This window comes from Candoia aspera, chromosome 1 (genome assembly GCF_035149785.1).
Source record: "Candoia aspera isolate rCanAsp1 chromosome 1, rCanAsp1.hap2, whole genome shotgun sequence".
Taxonomy (NCBI): domain Eukaryota; kingdom Metazoa; phylum Chordata; class Lepidosauria; order Squamata; family Boidae; genus Candoia; species Candoia aspera.
In genome coordinates this window covers 318,994,230-319,013,037 of record NC_086153.1, presented here as the reverse complement: position 1 = coordinate 319,013,037, position 18,808 = coordinate 318,994,230, and the positions used below count along the sequence as shown (strand labels likewise).

The 18,808-nt window shown below is 40.2% G+C and overlaps 1 protein-coding gene across 1 annotated transcript in view; it reads right to left on the bottom strand.

The window, feature by feature from the left end:
• KCNH5 (potassium voltage-gated channel subfamily H member 5) overlaps window positions 1-18,808 on the bottom strand; it is a 196,649-nt gene that overhangs the window by 135,879 nt on the left and 41,962 nt on the right. The window contains exon 6 of the mRNA XM_063293905.1: window positions 7,142-7,571. Within this exon, the coding sequence (XP_063149975.1) occupies window positions 7,142-7,571 (430 nt within the window). The remainder of the gene's footprint in view (window positions 1-7,141; window positions 7,572-18,808) is intronic.

Genomic DNA, 18,808 nt, shown 5'->3' with positions numbered 1-18,808 from the left:
GTAAACTTACAGTGAGAAGGTAGTGATCATAGTCAGAACGCCAAGTCCTATTTCAAAACAACCAAGGCAATTCCATTGATGCAAAGAAACAGGCACAGTAGCTAATGCAAAACTGGACAAGATTTATGAATGGAGGAGGGAGGGCAAACCAAAGCCAGACACCCAAGGAAAGCAACAAGGAGCCATTATTCTCAATAGCTGTCTGCCTTTTGCTCAGGGCATATATACACAGAATCAACAGAGCACTCCATCCAAGGTCAGCCAGGGCTAATTTGTTTCTATGCAGTATGATCTACTTAGGAAAAACTTTTGTCTGCCAAGTAACCCTTTATTTCCAAGGATCCTGGCCTTGAATCCTAATACTACTTAGCATTCTATACACTATTCTATCATAGTGGCAGCAACACAAATCTTGCAGGCATAGGGGTCAAGAACAGACTTCAAGGTCGGGTGACTGGATTTCAGGCTTGGAAGTAACGGAAGGCAGTGGTTCTCTCCCTGAATTTTGGCCAACTCCAAGACATCAGGCAAATAGGTTTCCCATGGCATGCAGTCTTTCTTTTTCATCCTCTGGATTCATCCCCGGGGATTAAGACAGACGGTGTCTCAAAATTGGTGCCATAGGCAATTTAGCTAATCCTCAAATGTCTGCCATCATAGGTGTGACCAAACACTGACTTCCCAGAAGACGCACTAGCCTTTTCAGCCCCTCAGAATGCATGCTGTCTTTTCAGCTTCTTTTTGTCTTTGTTTCTGTGGACACTTTTCCAAACACAACACTGGATTGCAGCCATTCACCCTCTCTATTTTCTAAGAATGCCAGTGTTCCCTCTTTCAGTCCCAGGGACATTCTTGTAATTGAAGATGATGCTAGAACTGGCATTGGCTTTGCAGCATGTCAGTTTCCTTTCTGTTAATTAAAAGATTCTGAAAATTGAAAGTCAGCTTAATAGTGTGCCTGGCAGGTGGCAAGTGAGGTGTCCATGGATACACTGGCACCCAGAAGTAATATATTGCCTACGTTGCTTTAGAAACAAACCCTTGCTATAGACCAGTATTTCTCAACCTCAGCAACTTTAAGGTTTGTGGACTTCAACTCCCAGAATTCCCCAGCCAGTATGAATAGAATTCTACCATATAGATGTATATCAATCCATAGACCATATAGGTAAATAAGTAAGTTGGAATCTATTGGTTCTCACTAGGGTTTTGATTTCTTGAAAGTTGAGGAATATTGTTACCCACTTTGATTGAAAGTACAGTGGTTAAAGATGGGATAGTTAGACAGGGGAAGGGAAGGGAAAATACACAAAAATCTTTCCTCATACCCACAGTAGTTTAGTCATAGAATGCTAACTCATGATTTAACATAATGGATAATACAAACACTGTGAGGTCTCATAGATGGCCATTTGACTACACATGTTGATGTTTAATAGGCACTCTTTATATATATTGAAGAATTGCCTAGAACACCTGTCGGTATAACCAAATTACCTAAGTATGAGTCCAGTCACTCCACTGTATTGATCCTGTCTATCTTTCCATGCTAGGCGGTAAGGAAAGTTTTACTAAAATGGGTAAAAAATTGTGAACATTGGAGTCATTGGAGATGGAGTGGCATATAAGCTGAAGTAACAAACAAACAAATATCCCAGCTCTGCTTCAGATAACTGCATCTCCTAAGGTTGCTCTGAGATTTATTTATTTATTTCGTGTCCAGATCAAACTTAGCTCTGCCAAAATGTAGCCACCACCACAGCTTTGTCACTAGCTTGCTGTAGGTCATTGACAGTACAAGGCCCCGGCAATAATCGGCACACCATCAGATGCACCAGATCTTGGATTCCTCCACATTCACCTAATATATTGCCATCAGCCAGCAACCCCCACTTAAATAGATTCATCTTACACTTTGGTACCCCCACCCTCATCCTATTCATTGTCCTCCAAACTGCATATGGGAGAGTGCTTCCTGCGGCCATTTCTTCCTTTGGTAGATTTCTTAAATCGGTGAGCTCATTCCTCCATTTACTTATTCGATTCTGTTCTTTGGGCACCTCTAGGGTTTGAGTTCTTGCCATAAAGCTCTTTCTAGATTTAAGTCAATGATTTGGAGGAGCATATCTGTTTAAAGGGTGACGAGAATCAGTCTCTTGCTTGGTTCTTTCGGCGTCTGCTTCTATTTCCCTTCTAATCTTAGGTAGAGCAATACCTACAAGGGTATATAATTTATTAACAGGCGTAGGTTTGAGGCATCCCGTCACTATGCGCATTGCCTCATTCACAGCAATATCTACTTGCTTTGCATGTGCCAATGTGTTCCATACTGGTGCCGCATATTGGGCAGTAGAGATGCTCAAGGCCAGAGCTGATATTCGTAGCATAGCTGGCTGGGCTCCCCATGCATAGTTTGTCAATTGTCGAATGATGTTATTCCTAGCACATACTTGAGATAAAAAGGAGGAATCTCACACATGCTATAACAAACATCATAAAAAGGAAAGGGACTACAAAGTGTGCATGCTTGAGAAAGAAACCATAATTAATATTTTATTCCCCCAATTTCAAAAGATCCTAATGCTGGGGATGTAGAAGAAGGAAAGGCCCAGATATGTGGTGTGTGTGTGTGTGTGTGTGTGTGTATGTCCCTTTGAGTCAGTATTGACTCATGGAAACTGCCTGGACAAGTCCCTGCAGTTTTCTTGGCAAGAAAGAAAACTGCAGGGACTTTTTCAGAAGTGGTTTGCCATTGCCTCCTTCCTAGGGCTGAGAGAGAGGGACTGGCCCAAGGTCACCCCACTGGCTTTGTTCCTAAGGCAGGAGTAGAATTCACAGTCTCCCAGTTTCTAGCCTGGTGCCTTATCCACTACACCAAACTGGGTCTCTCCCTGTATAATAGTGGAAGCAAATTCAAATGCCCAGAAAGTCACATAAACTGTAAAATCCTAAGTTTGTGTACCAATATTCAAAAGGAATCCATCCAAGGAAAAGGTGCAAGAGAACAAACTTCAGGGCACTTCGAAGATCCTAGGAATGAATTGGGGAGAGAGAAAACTTTATGGGGTTCATATATCCAAATGTGGAGAGATTAAAAATGCAAGCTTATAACCTGAGGTGTCTTTAATAACTATTTTTGTTCCCTGAATGTACTGAGGAATTGCTTCAGTGCTGCAAACACTGTGAAAATACAAGAATGCTGGTATAGGAGTTGTCTGTAATAGGGAAGTTGAAAATACCCTTCAAAGCATATGCTGTCTTGCTTTATTTGGACAGCAAAACACGATGTAGGGCAGGTTTCTGCAACCAGGTACCCTCCAGGTTTGTTGGGACTGAAACTCCCAGAATTCCCAGCCAGCAAGGATGCCAAGTCGCAGAAGGCAAACTTAGGGTATGTACACTGATGCAGCCAATTTGGTTTCAGCCAGCTTTTCCTTGGATGCCTTTAACAGCAGCTTGACCTGCAGACATCAAGAAGAATAAATGCTTCTTCTCTGTTCTATTTATTTTGAAACTTTGCAAATTGCATCTCCCACTTAGCAGACACCCAGGGCACTGAACGTAATATTAAAGCTCACATTCATTTATGTTAACAAGGTATCATTTTTAAAAACAATAACACTTAAAAACACTGGCATATTTCTATTTGGAATATTTTCCAAAGCCTAGAAACCATCGTGTTTTTTGGCAATGGGTTTGGCAATTCCTGTGAATACAAATCCACTCCTAAGATGCTTTTGGTGCAGGCTGGGAAGTGATTTTCTCTGGTTTCTTCTTCCCATTGCAGGTTCCTTTAACTGTCTGAAGGAAATTGAGAGTCTCTGGAATCATGTAAGAGGTAACGCAAGAGACTTTCCCCCTTTCCTCCAACAGGAGTTTTGGCTGGGATTTGATCCCTCCAGTAGATGAAAAAGCCCTTCTGTTCATAGATGGGACACATGGGATCCAAGCCATCATTCCTACCTAAATACTTGAGAGAAAAGTCTGGGCAGATTTTGTCTTATGAAATTCCATAGCATATTGTGGACATTAATAATTGATAATTATAACTTCAGTGGCATAAATAAACAGTCTTCACCTGCTACCTTCTAAATGAGTTAGACTACAACTTCTATAATTCCCATCAAGTATGGCCAACCTAAAGAGAGCCCCCCTACTACTTCACATGCACCTTCTTTCAGGTAGCTACATTCCCCATCCCTAGGAAAAAAAGGAAGTGGCTTCCTCCTTTTATCCGACATAACCAAACTTCCTCTAATTCCTCCCAAAGACTAGGGAAGAAGAGAAGAGAGAAAGAGAACAGGCAGCTTTACCCCATTTTACAAATGCTGCTTAATCAATTTATTGTGGGACCAGGTTTTCCTCAGTGCAGTTTTGTTTACAAGCTTCGAGCATGGCATGTTTACATCAGCATTTGGCACCATTTATTATATTGCAACAGATGTCTTCAGCTGGGCTTGTTCATCACTGTGTTTTTGGAAGAGGTTCAGTGGCCCAAATACATGCACACTGTGCAGCATGGAATTAAATTCCCCATGCAGCTCAGATCTCCACAGAGAAAAGCAAAATACAAGGGAAGGGCTGGAAGCAGGACAATAATTCTATCCTTGAGTTATAAGAATATTTTGTATAACAACTTTACCAGAAGGAGAAGAAGAGAAGGAAGAAGAAGAAGACAAGGAGGTTTTTCTAGCAGTGAACCCACCAATAAGTAGTAGACTTCAAAAGAGCTGAACCTAAATTGGCTGATATCAGAGGTTTTGTATGGGGGAAAAAAGTCACAGCAACGTGGTACTTGTATGCAGGGAATACTTTTGTGGGTGGATCCTGTGCTCCCATACCTGCAGTTTAACATAATCCAGTGTAAATATATCAACTACTTTGGAGAATAGGAGAGCTGAAACAAGAGGTTGGTAGTAGCACATACAGGCTGGGTGAAGGAACAGATTTTGCTTCCTGAGAAGCAGAAGATAACTAAGATCCTTTTGAACTCTCAGTGCTGCCAGAAAAGGAAATCCACTGCCAGGGTTTTCCCAGTTGGACAGACTATAGCTTGATTCCCATTGCTGTGTTCTATCTGTGATGGGCCAGTAGTTAGAGATGCAGGGAATTGCAGAGCATCTCAGAGGGATCTGCAAATCCTATGTCCCTTCGTTACTTCAGTTCTTCCAGATCCTGTATCTCTAGATCTTGCTCCAATGAACCATCAGGGTTCCATACAGAGGTGGCTTTCCATGGGTTTCAATTCCTTCAGCTAGGCTAGATTGCTCTGGAATTTGGCTTGATGGATCACAAGCTGTCCTAAGCAAGCAACTCCTTCTCCCTCTCCAAGAAGTTAAAACCCAAATATTTCCCCTCTGAGTGCATAACTTGCATCTTTATGTAACCTCCCAATAGAGATTTCCAGATACACAAATTACCCTGAGGTCTGAAGATTCTCGACTACTTGAAGGACAGTTGCATATGAAGACAGAAATATAATTTCCTTTAACTGTCCCTTTGAAGAAGAATTAAAGTGCTGCAGATCAACAATTAAACTGGGTGAACAAAGGTAATACTTTGTGCAAAGTATTGTATCTAGGAATCATCTTGCTTGCCTCCAGCTCCCACAGTGAGCAAGGAAACCATGCTTAGGTGATAAAAAGAGATGCTGTAGCCCAGCCCAAACTGCAGTTTTCATACTTTTTGAGAACAAACTGAAATACCTTCAACACCATGCAGTTATCTGAATATTTTCTGATAAATTCAGTTTGACCTCCATGAGCCCAGGCTGAGTACAGTATTTTCAGTCTCACTACAGCCAACTTTTTAAAAAGAAATAAATAAAAGACACTAAAGGATTGTATGCAGAGTGTGCTTACACTGTATAAAACTTTAGTGCCACAGTGTTTTTTAATATCCTTCTTTGTCTCTGAGGCATGTCACCAAACTTTTCCTTCCTCCAGATTTCACAAAGAAGATTGCACAAGCTCCCACTAAATCAGACCCAAGTCTTGCATCTCAGCATCAGACCTCACATTACATGGCTACCATTTCAAACTGAGCACTGCAAATAGACTTGAACTCGGCCAGGAGTCAGTTCCAACTCTCTGAGATAACCATGACATTTATCTCTCCAAATGAGTTCATCAAAAAAATAATAATAATTGAAATATACTCCTAGTGAAAGTGAGCCTTGAAAATGAAGGCAAATGTTACATAGCAATGCTTTATTGTCATACCTATAACATAATGTACAACGTATGGTACATTTATGTAGTTTCATAAAGAAATATAGCTGCCACTGCTTCTGTACCAAGGAAATTGCAGAAGGTAGAAAGGGCAGCTCAAGCTATCATAGCAGCTTTTCTATTCTCACTAAAACTGCTGCATGATTAAGGTTACCAGATATCTGAACAGGCAAAGGAGGACCAGACAACTGAAAAGGAGGACAAATGAGGGGCACATTAACTGTTTAACTTTCTTGGCATCCACAACAAAAATTACAGTGAAAAACTGCAAAAAAAAAATGTACTTAGGCCTACATATATATGAAATTACTTTTTGCAGCATCAGACAAACTGTTTTTTCAATCACAATATATTTTTTCCAATAAGTCTTTGTTTTCAAGAACGTATGCTAGTGATAATATAGGATTGACAATGCGCTTTTCACATTTCACCATAGAAACGTGACGAGTCGTGTGATCTGCAGAATATAGCGATCATAGTTTTGAAGGAGCTGGATTGAAGTCAATTGCTAGAATCAGGAAATAAATCAAATAATGTAATCCAGGCTGTCCAGTCAGTCAATGGACGAGGGAAAGAAAGAAGCAGACAGTTTACAGGGTCACAATACACAGAAGTTTGAATGACTACTGTTGTGAAAACAGTCCTCCCCCCCCGCAAAAAACAAGAAAGCTGGACAATATTTGATTTTAAGGTTATGCCTGCCAGATGGTGGACATGAGGTTAAAAAAAATGACATGTCCTCCTTTTGCCTGATATCCGGTAACCCTATGCATAATACACTTCCTTTGATTTTATGTTGGTACAATGATATAGTGCTTTCTGTGACTTTGTTGTGATAATATGGAAACACCAACCCCTGTGCAAGCAGATCTAAATACAACCTGAAACAAATGCAAAAACCATTTACTTACATCCAACCATCATCATGGCCACAGAGAAAATCTTCTCTCCATCAGTGGTTGGAGCTATGTTTCCAAATCCTATTGTTGTAAGGCTTGTCATGGTAAAGTAGAGAGAAGTTATATAAAGTGAATCTTTACTCGGTCCTCCTTCCCACTGCCCCGATCCAGTGGCGTTGTACCGATACGGTGTTCCAATACTCTCTGCCAGTTGGCAGAGCCAGCTGTCCTTCTTGAGGGTATTACTGATCTCGTCGATAACTTCATAGTCCCCAATGCTATACCAGATGCACGCAAGCCAGTGGGCTACTAATCCAAAGACACAAACCAGGAGCACCAACACCGCAGCACCATATTCCAGATAATGGTCCAACTTCCTGGCCACACGACCCAACCTCAGGAGTCGCACCACTTTTAAGGAACTGAAGAGGCTGCTGATGCCCTAGAAAGGAACACAGATCTTTACTTTTTGTAAAACGAGGAACACACTGTGATTTGGAAATACAATATACATATATCTACGTATGTACATATCCGTCATGCCATTTCCTTTCAGGATAGGCAACATTATCCAAAGCTCAGAAAAGGAGTATCAGATAGTAAACAAAGAAATACAAAAAGAAAGGGGAAATGTAGCTAATTCTAGTTTATAACTTCACCTTCACTCAATGCTTCCAAAATATTCTATTTTGTAAATGATCCACCATGTCCATTAACCACTCTTCATCTTTCTCATTTTGAAGCTTACGTCAACTTTATCCAACCACTTTCTCAAACATCCCCTTCTCAACTCATTTACTCTTGCTTTTTATGTGTTCTGTGACTCAATCCTTGTTTATTCCCTTTATATAACCAACCATTTCAATGTATTTCCTTCACACCTGTCACACTCTTTTATGTTTAATCCACATTCATTAATCACCCATTGACTCCTAGCTTTATCACCTCTTCTTTTACGATGCACGCTTCCAAAGTACTCCACCCTAACTGCATCTAATTTACTCTCACGTTTTTTCTGACATATCCCAAATCTCACTTCCATATAGCAAAATCGGCAGAAACATGCTTTTATATTCAACCTTTTTGGTTTTTTCAACACATATTAATTCCTCATAACAGACCATGTACTATCCAGTATCTTCGTAACAGTATTTGCATGACTTAGTTTTTTCTATCCAGCTTCCCATCCTTTTACCCAGATACACAATTTTACCTATTTCCCATATTTTTCCCATTATTTATGTATATCTTGAAGTTGTGCTCGCCACTTTCCCTGTCAAACACAACTACCTTAGTCTATGATCATTAATTTTCAGATCCAGACTCAATGCTTTATCATACAGTATTTTATTTATTTATTTTTCTATCCCGCCTTTATTATTTTTATAAATAACTCAAGGTGAGGAACATACCTAATACTCCTTCCTCCTCCTATTTTCCCCACAACAACAACCCTGTGAGGTGAGTTGGGCTGAGAGAGAGTGACTGGCCCAAGGTCACCCAGCTGGCTTTCATGCCACAGGTGGGACTAGAACTCACAGACTCCTGGTTTCTAGCCCGTTGCCTTAACCACTAGACCAAACTGGCTCTGTATAATCTAACATAGTATAATCTAACATTCACCGACTAATCCCTCCATAGTTCTTGCATTCACTCTGGCTACCTTTCCCTTGTAGAACAAACATCAGCAACAGATGTAGTCTTTACATATACTTTACAGAGGTTTCACAGCCACTGCAGAAGCTATATCTATATTTTAATCTTTCTCCAATTATATCACTTCCATCAGTAGGTTTCCCTTGACATTAAATCCAGTCGTGTCCGACTCTAGGGGGCGGTGCTCATCTCTGTTTCAAAGCCGAAGAGCCGGCGTTTGTCCGTAGACACTTCCGTGGTCATGTGGCCGGCATGACTAAACGGAACGGTACCTATTAATCTACTCACATTCACATGTTTTCGAACTGCTAGGTTGGCAGGAGCTGGGACTAGCAACGGGAGCTCACCCTGTCACGCGGATTCGAACCGCCGACCTTCCGATCGGCAAGCTCAGTTTCAGCACTGTCACATTATTGACTTTCCTTTCTTTTATTGTCTTTCTTTTATTGTCTTTTTATTAGTTGTCTAAAAAGGCAGTTTCTGAGCACCAAGGACTCCACAGTCACAGCAAGCCTGGCCAGTGATGAGGAATGCTGGATAATGTCATTCAGCAACATCTTGGTTACCACTGATACCCCTCTCTTGACACAACAGGTTCAAGCTTTTTTTTTTTTAAGTCTTTGTTTGCTATGTTAGTTACCTGGATTGACAAGGCTTCACAAACTTGCACCATGTGGAAGTAATTTAGTCCACCTTACTATTTTGCAGCAGAACTTTGGGGTATTTTTTCTTTAACAGCAAGGCACTATATTTGGTTTTAAAAATGTTTACCACCATTATTATCCATTTACCTGCATTTTTATGAGCAGCACATATTCTTTTTGAAAAGAATAGCTGGGAGGTGTACAGAGGGAGTCATTAAAGTTCTAATTTACTTCTCCCTCTCTTTTGAGGGGGTTGTTTTATGAAAAAAGTGTATATCCTATGGATGCCTTAACTAAGTAAAGTTCACAGTTTCAGAAAAATCGATGCAGAGGTTAGGCATATAGTAGATGAAAGCCAGTTTCTGAAATGTTGGAAGGTTTCCCCCGTCCCCTTTGCTTGTTGATATTGAATTCACAGAAACTAAGGGCTTTGTCCTCGGTGGAGTATTTCTGCTGCTGTTATTGAGAAAACTTATGAAAATGTATGGTGTAGATTCTGAGTACATTATATTGCACAAAGAAAACCTGTTAAAATAAAATCCACTGCAATCCTCATAACTCAGCATTGAATTGTGGGGTTTTGGTTTTTTTTCTTGTTGTCTGGCAATAAAATTTCTGCAAGAAAAAAGCAAGCTCAACCAACACCAAGAACCCAACAAAATAAAATCTGTCCCCCTCTGTTTGTGGGCAATGTGTTGTATTTCTTGTTGTGCATACTGTGTCATGGTATATACATATAGTGTTAGAGTACTGCTTCCTAGGATTAGAAAACTCACTGTTATCCTAAAGAATTGCATCAAAGCCATTTCTTCCTTCCCCTCATATTCTTTCAAACAGAGTATATAAGTATTCTTCTTTCTTAAGTACCCCTAACATTAGTGAAGTATAAGTTTAGAGAAATTAACCTTCTATTGATTTCCTTTTTAAGTCTCTGAATAGTTTCTGACAGCTATAACACAGCATCCGCCTAAGCAAATAAAAAGGCAAGTCTGCGTCCAGCCACTGACAGCTGAGTAGTTTTTGTGGCAAGTCATATGTAGCCCAGCACTTGCGGGAGTGTACAGAAGGGAAGTTTGCTTGAGTGTTATTGTTTTCAGTCTCAAGAGCCATATGTTGTATACTCGACGTTATTGCTGTATGAAGAGGGAATTGTGGGCCCTTAATTTATAGTGGTGGGTGTGTATCAGTGTGGATGGGTGGATGTCTGTTAATTAGCTGTTCCATTCAGCATCATTCCTAGCTCAGTACAGAAACACACCAACAAAAGCGACAAAAAATTCAGCAGCCAAAGACATTCATTTAACAGAAGGCAATGAGGCAAGTGTTCGTTCTTTCCTTGCCAGGTTTCAATTGTCATTTTCCATGCATCATTATCAAAATATTGGGTAATTATATTATCAAGCTACAAAACATTCACCTTTATTCAGTGCAGGGGCAGAAGAATTACAGTCTTATGAGGTCTGAGTATTGTGATCAGATGTTTTGTATACTTCCTGCTCACTCTACTGCCTGGGTGCTAATACTGGATGGAAAAATTCAGGCCCTCACTCTCTTTGCTTTTCTCCTCCTTTATTTATTAACTAGAATGAGCTATTCAAATAGAGCAGGGATAGGCAACATTGTGCATTGCAGATGTTCTGCATGTCAACTCTTATCAGCTTCCAACAACATGGCTAATGGTATGGGATTGTGTGAGTTGTGGTCAAAAACATCTGGAACACCCCTGGTTTTCTATACCTGAAATAGAAGATATAAGGTATATGCTTATAAAAGCCAATGATAGCGCAAAATGTTTTGTTCTTGCTTTGAAAAGCCAAATTTCACCCTAGCTAAAAATGAACATTTTTCCACTCACAGTCAAAATTTACTTTCAGCTACAAGGTTTGGTAGAGTCAATGGATTCCTATAGAACTAAAGAAGGTAGAATAAACCAATTTCTTTCAAGTGTAGAGAGACCTGAGCAGTATAATGGTTAAGGTGTTGGATCAGGACCTGGGAGACTGAAGTTCAAGCCCACTATCTTTCATGGAAGCTGACGGGTGACTAATCACCATCTCTCAAAACAATATACCACAGGTTAATTATTCTCAGAAAAATTGGAAGAGTAAGGTAGCAAAAAATAGCATCCACTTAATCCATAACAGTCTTCTACAACCTCCAGATGTGTGAGACCACAGACCCTAGATCAGCAAAACAGATTGTTCCTGACATCTTAAAACAATTCAACTCCCTGAAAAATGAATATGAACATGATCTATCTTGGTCCTCTTAATGTGTTGGCTTTAGAAGCAGAGGAACAGCACATACTGTAGGAGGATGGGCATTTATTCACAAGAGTTGGCCACTTCTACATCCTGAAATGGTTCCATTTTAGGAGATGTGATCATATATGATCACAATGCCATGTGTTCTGGTTAACAGAAGGCAGTCCCCGATTTGAACAACTGCCCAGTCCAAAACCAGTTTATAGATCGAAAATAACTGCAAACTAAAAAAGGCAAATATTATCCTGCCTTTTAAAGGTGCACAGAGTCCAGATCATAGGAGGCAAATATTCTACTCTATTTTGTCTTGGTCAAACCCTGGGGTACTGTGTCTAGTTCTGGGCATCACTGTTCAAAATGGACCATGATAAACGGTAGCAAGTTCAGAGGACAGCTATCAAGATGGTGAAGGGTCTGGAAACTGAAGCACATGAGGAACAGTTAAAGGATCTGGGTATATTTAAGCCTACAAAAGAGACGTCTGAGGGGAGATATAATAACAGTCTTCAAATACCTGAAAAGCTTTGTCATAGAAGAGAGAGTGGATTTATTCACTATTGCCTGAGAGTGCAGGATCAGAACCAATGAGTAAAAATTACAAGGAAGGAGGTTCAGACTACACATCATGAGGAACTTCCTCACAGTATGAGCTATCGGCCAGTGGAACAGGCCACCACATGAAGTGGTAAGTTCTCCTTCACTAGAAGTCTTAAGATAGAAGCTGGATAGTGATCGGTCAGAGATGCTGTAGTGAATCATAACTGAGCAGAAGACTGAACTAGATGACCTTTAAGTCACCTACTTAGAACCCTACACTTGTGTGAAAAACTAAAAAAAGAACAGTTGCACATCTGTTTATAGTCTATATATTGCATCTATAGCTTGTTCTCCAAAAGCCAATTAGTACTTTGATAAGAAACTGTCAGAGTAAACAAGGGGTATGAAATCAAAAAAATTCCCAATGAAGACAATGGTAAACCACTTCCATACACTGCCAAAATAACTACATTGCCATATCCATGAAGTCATTAAGAGTCAAGCTAGACTCAAAGAAGACTTTATATAAACAACATGGACATATTTTCCTCTATAAACTGCCATATAAATTATATGTTCATAATGTTCAGCAGATGTCAGGGAGAGCATAATGCAATGATGCGTAAATGGCCATCTTTTATATGAACCCACCCATCTGTTTTTAAAGCCTATCTGTCCAAGGTATTGAACCTTTAAATGCAACACATGTTCTTCTATTGTGTTAGAACTGCAGACATGTTAATTGTTCATGATATCTTTTAAACCACTTTGTAAACTATTGCTATTATCACTTCAACCATTTCATTTCCTCCCCTTATTGTTCCTTTTTTGAGTTTAACATTTTCAAACACAGACTCTAGCTGTCTCATCTTGCTGTTTTCCCATTTTGTGTTCTATTCCACCTTCCTAGGCCTGTTGTCCCTTTAAAGTTCTCTCTGCCTGTTCCTTTTCAATTATTATGTTTTTACCTTCAAGCCTTCTTCTTTTCCAGGTCCTATCCATCTCAGACTATCTTTATGATTCAGCCAATGGCAGTTAGAGTCCAGAAAGCAGAACCAATGGCAGAAGGAGAACCCCAGTCCACAATACAGACACGTTGGGGCATCTCATCCATTCACTTCCAAAGATGCCACCTCCATCATTCATCAAATCCCTACATGCATTTTAGAACTTAGATTAATCCCTGCCTCCTCCTTTATATCTCAGGCTGTGTTTTGATTACCAACCTGGAGGTGATCTAAGCTTTTTGCTATTCTCCCCACTGATCCTCGCATCAATTCCCTGTTGTGTGCAAAAACAAATGTTACAAATCAGCATGTTTGCTGTCAGCATTCCTCTAAGGCTGCATCAAAAATGATTTTATTTCCTGAGTAAAATTCCTTTCTTTTTTTCTTCCTCTCTCCTTTTCCCAAAATACCAATCAGAAATATTCCTCTCTATAGCTTCAAAGACAGAACTAGTCTTCAATTAGACCTGGGATTAGTTAGGGTGTCTCCCACAAAACACATGAATTTAAATACTGTAACATGACTTCGACATCTATTTCCTACCTCTACCTCTACCTCTACCCCTACCTCTTTCTCTATCTATCTCTAGCAAATTTGAAGGGAGGTGAATGACTGTGTATCATAATTAAAATTCAGTATCCTCTAGCCTAAGTGATCAGTTATAAATCTTGCACAAACTGAGTTATTGGAAACAAAATCTTCAGACTTATTTTATTCTTGAGCTACTTCCACTCACTCTTCAGAGACTCTCTTTTGGGGATTACCAAACAGCAGCCTGGGAAAATGACATTTTTTCTTCACTTCTGGCTCATCTCAGAATGTATGCAATATCACATCTTTAAAAGATATTTTCATTCTTTGATTATCCCTTCCTGCACATCCAGTGGTACAAAAGCCAAATAAGACTTAAAAACTTGCTTCTTTTGAATTAAGAGTTTCTGTTATGAAATCATTAGGAATTTCCACTCTGCTCTAGAACTTAAAGAAATAAGAGATCCAGTCTCAGGATGATTAGATGCAGAGGAGAGAGCAGGCGTAAGTATCAGGTAAAACTGAGGAAGTCACACCTGCAGAAAAAAAGGTGTATCTGCTGAACTTATGGGAAGGGATATCAGAGATGCTCTAATGAACCTTGAACTGAGCAGGAAGTTGGACTAGAGGACCCATAAGTTTCCTTTTGTTCTAATCACCTCTTTCACCTCCACAGAGCACCCATTTTACATGCAGAAGAAGGCCCCAGTTTCGGTCCCAGGCACCTTCCGAACAGACTAAAAAAAACAGCTGCCGGACAAGGAGACATGTTCACAATCCTTGAATGCAATGATAAATTGAAAGAATCAATGATCAGGCTTGGTATAAGGTGTCTTCCTCTGTTCCTGTTGAAGAAGAGTCATTGCTGACCCTATTGACCCTATTAGAGAAGGATCACTGCTATACTTGTGGGTCCTGGGATGTATCCCAAGCATCCTCATGGATAAGTAGAGCCAAGGAACATCTCAGTCTGAAAAACTGGAGAGCTGCACCAGTTAATGTAAGTCAGAATATGCAATATTTTGAGAACTGAGAACCACACTTGGCTTTTGTTTTCATGCCCTGGGTCATACTCCAGAAAGTGGGTGAGCCAGGAAATGGAATAAATCTATTTTAAATGTAAGCTTAATTAAAATGAAATCATGCTCATGAAATATATTTATATATGACTACATTTGATAATGTATTTGTTCAGCTATTATTTAGTAATGTTTTAGTTCTGCCACATGTAAAATTTAGTTTGGCAGCATACAAAGATCCATTTAAAGCTTCAGAGAACTGTACGCAGCCCTGGGACTTCAGGCTGTGCATTCCTGATACAGGAAATTCTTACCTAGCTTAACCAGTGGTGTACTATGATCCACTGCTAAAGAAACAGAAGCCCCACCTTCCTTTGTCCATAACATTCCAGCATTTAATGATTGACAGCTGGGTTATATATTTTTTGCCTGTCATGAAGATGGTAGCCCATGATATATTCCTTCTCTCAACTGCCATATCTAAGGATTTATACCACATCATGCAGCTTTGTTATAGGGTGGATTTCCCCTTCTAACCCACTTGGCAGTAGTTAGCATGCCCATTTATTTTCAGTTGTCACTTTTGCAAGAGTTCACCCATCGTTCCATTCCATCCCATGTGCACATCAACCTATGAATTATTTTTGTGAATCTACCAAGAATGCATTTTAAATACACTGAAATGCATATGTCTAAAACTTTTTTTCTCTTTCATAATCAGTGTTTAAATATTCATTATGGAAACTGTGATGGGAAATGTGGAAAACTAGTCAGAAACTTAATTCTAATCTGCTCATTAGTTGTATCAAAATGTGCAAAGACCAAATTCCTCTAAAATCCCTATCCTCAGGCTGATGCCAGAGATCCATGTTCTTGACAGGACTCAAATCGTCCAGGAGTTCTCCCACCGAAAGACAGCATTTAGTTCTCACACGTTACAGGGCCTGACCAGATCAGGTTAGGCCACTGGTGATACACACTGGCATTGTTACTGAAGTGCTATGGAAAAGTGAACCATAAAATCCCTTGTGATGAAATTTGTATCACTAGAATCCTGTCATCCACAACTAATCATGCTACTAGAATGACTGGTAATGAAGATAATCTTAGGCAATGTTGTCTGAAGACACTGCAAAAATCACTCACCCCATGTCAGTGGCTGTCCCTGACACTGTCAGCTAGTCAGCTAGTCTTCCTTGGCAATATGACACACTGTCTGCCTCTGTTAAATTGTGAGAAGTAGAAATAGCAACAGGTACATCATTGTTCCCTCCAACATGATATTATATCAGTAATTCCCATGCTTTACTGCTAAATCTTATGCTTGGTAAGAACGCCACATATAGCTAAGTGAGTAGGGTGTCCATAAACTATTTTACTGAGGAGAGCCCCCTGTTTGAAGGGAAGTCAGAAGATTCTCCTCTATTTATTATTTTATTAATCTCTGTGTTTGATTTACACCCTGTCTTTTCTCCAGGAACAAAAGGCAGTTTACACAAGGGTCAATCTGTATTTTATTCTCACAACAACCATGTGAGGTAACTTGGGCAGAGGGCGACTGGCTCAAAGTCATCCATTATCTTTCCATGGCTGAGGACAGGCATGAACCTGATTCTCCCCAGTTCTAATACAATGCTGTAGCCACTATACCACATTGAGTAGGATAGTATTGAAGGCATGTGTTATTTAAAGAACAAGTTAAGATACAGAGAGCCATAAGAAGTGCAGAGAACAGTGGCCTTGCGCTTGTGCATTAATAGTTAAAGTCTGGAGTGCAAATGGAGCAGACATCTTACTTTATATTACAGTAATGCTTTCTAATTTGCAACAAAACATAGATATTTGCATAGGCAAAGTTCTTGGAAATATATGCCCTTTTGTATTATCTTCCTGGAATGCTGCTCCTCCTTTTTAACAATGCAGAAGTGGCCTTAAGTCTAAAAGGAGGCATGTTTTATTAGTTACATGCCCTTTAGTTACATGATTATTACTGTCACCAATTCATCTCCATTTTCTGTAGCACCCTGTGATCATTGCTGATAAAATTCTTGTTTAAAGTCTTTAGGAGAAGCAACATTTTTCAGTAAATTACAGTGAACGATAGTACTTCAAAGCTGATCGTGTTAGCTTCCATTTGTAACACTTGTCCTAATGTACACAGGAAGAGTTATACTTTCATCATCTACTGAGGAAATGAACTCAGCTATGACCTTATCCATCAAATCAACAACAGATATCAGAGTCCCTGAAAATGTATTTGCCTTATCTAATTCAGGCCATGAAAATAATTATTCACGTATAAGGTAGCCTACCTGGACAAAACCAAGAAAGTGTAAATGCATCACCAAAGAAGAAGAAAAAGAAATCAGATTTCCAAAAAATTCCATCTTTTATATTTAGAAATACAGAGGTGTGGCTATCTCATAAATAATAAACATATAATCTTATCATAGTGGAAGAAATTGTGACTATATTAAAGGTAAAGGTAAAGGTTTCCCTTGACGTAAAGTCCAGTCGTGTCCGACTCTAGGGGGCGGTGCTCATCTCTGTTTCTAAGCCTTAGAGCCGGCGTTGTCATAGACACTTCCGGGTCATGTGGCCAGCATGACTCACGGAACGCCGTTACCTTCCCGCCGAAGTGGTACCAATTAATCTACTCACATTTGCATGTTTTCGAACTGCTTGGTGTGCAGGAGCTGGGACTAGCAACGGGAGCTCACCCCGCCGCGCGGTTTCGAACCGCCAACGTTCCGATCGGCAGCTCAGCGGTTTAATCCGCAGCGCCACCGCGTCCCTGCTGTGACTATATTAGCCTGCCCAAATTCTAGACTGGAATTGGCAGATGTTCATTGTAATGAGGAACTGATGGTCCACTCAAAAAGGTAAATCATAGAGCAGAGCCAAGCATGTAGAGGGACACTTTGTGAAGCCCCTTTCTGACTCTGCCGATTGGAATTCTTAGAGTTAGTGCAGCTGCCTTGAGGCTTCTTACCAATCTTTTGAGGATGGGTGTGCATGCACAGAAAAGTCTACCACAGTGGACTGGAGAGGGTCTTGAAGTGGCACCGAGCCTTCCGTAAATGTGCCCGCCTCAACTCTCTGAGCACCAGGTTCTGAGGAGCATCTCACAAACCCCCTTCAAATGCTTTGCACAGCCCTAATATCGTACCTCACCTAGTCTGCCCCTTGATTCACTGCTGTTAATGGAGGTCTGGCTCAAGCCACCTCCATACCACAGTGCACATTTTATTAGCTTGAGGTGATATCTTCTCTTAGATAGGGACACCTGGCTTCAATAGCTTGATAAAATTCCATTTGGGCTACTGCAATATCATACCTTGAGATAGCCTTTTAGGACCATGTGGAAACTTCACTTAGTGCAGCATACAACGTATATGGGAATGTTTGATAAAAGCATATCATGCTTCCTGGTTTGCTATTTTCTTTGGCTCCCAGTCCATTTCCACAACTTATGCAGAGATCTGATTTTGACTTTGAAACCCCACCATAACCAGAAAAACTGAATGATTGCCTATCTCCCAGGTCCTGCCTGAACTGCAACATTTTGTTTCAAGGTCTACTTTGGGTGTCCTGGAGGGTGAGACAGGGGGTTACGGTTGAAAGGGTGTTTTCATGGGCAGCACCCAGCTGTGGAATGCTCTCCTCCGGATCATTCCCCAGAATGTGAAAAACTTTTTGTGAGCTCAACTCTTATAACTGGCATCAGGTCTAAATCAATTTTGCCCAGGTGACATGTAATTATCTGGTTTAACATAGCTTACTGAGCTAATATGTTCTGTATGTTTATAATTTATAATAATTTTTATTGTAAGCACTCCTGAGCACTTGTTACAGGAAGGCATATAAATGTATTTAAGCCTCAAATGCTTGGTTGCACAGATTGTCTTACCATTAAAAATACTTGTGGACTTCCTTAGATAGCCAAGCTATATTGCTCTTCAGTATCCCCAACATACCAGTAGAATGGAAGGAAAAGCCAGCCTTGGGGCTGGCATATTTA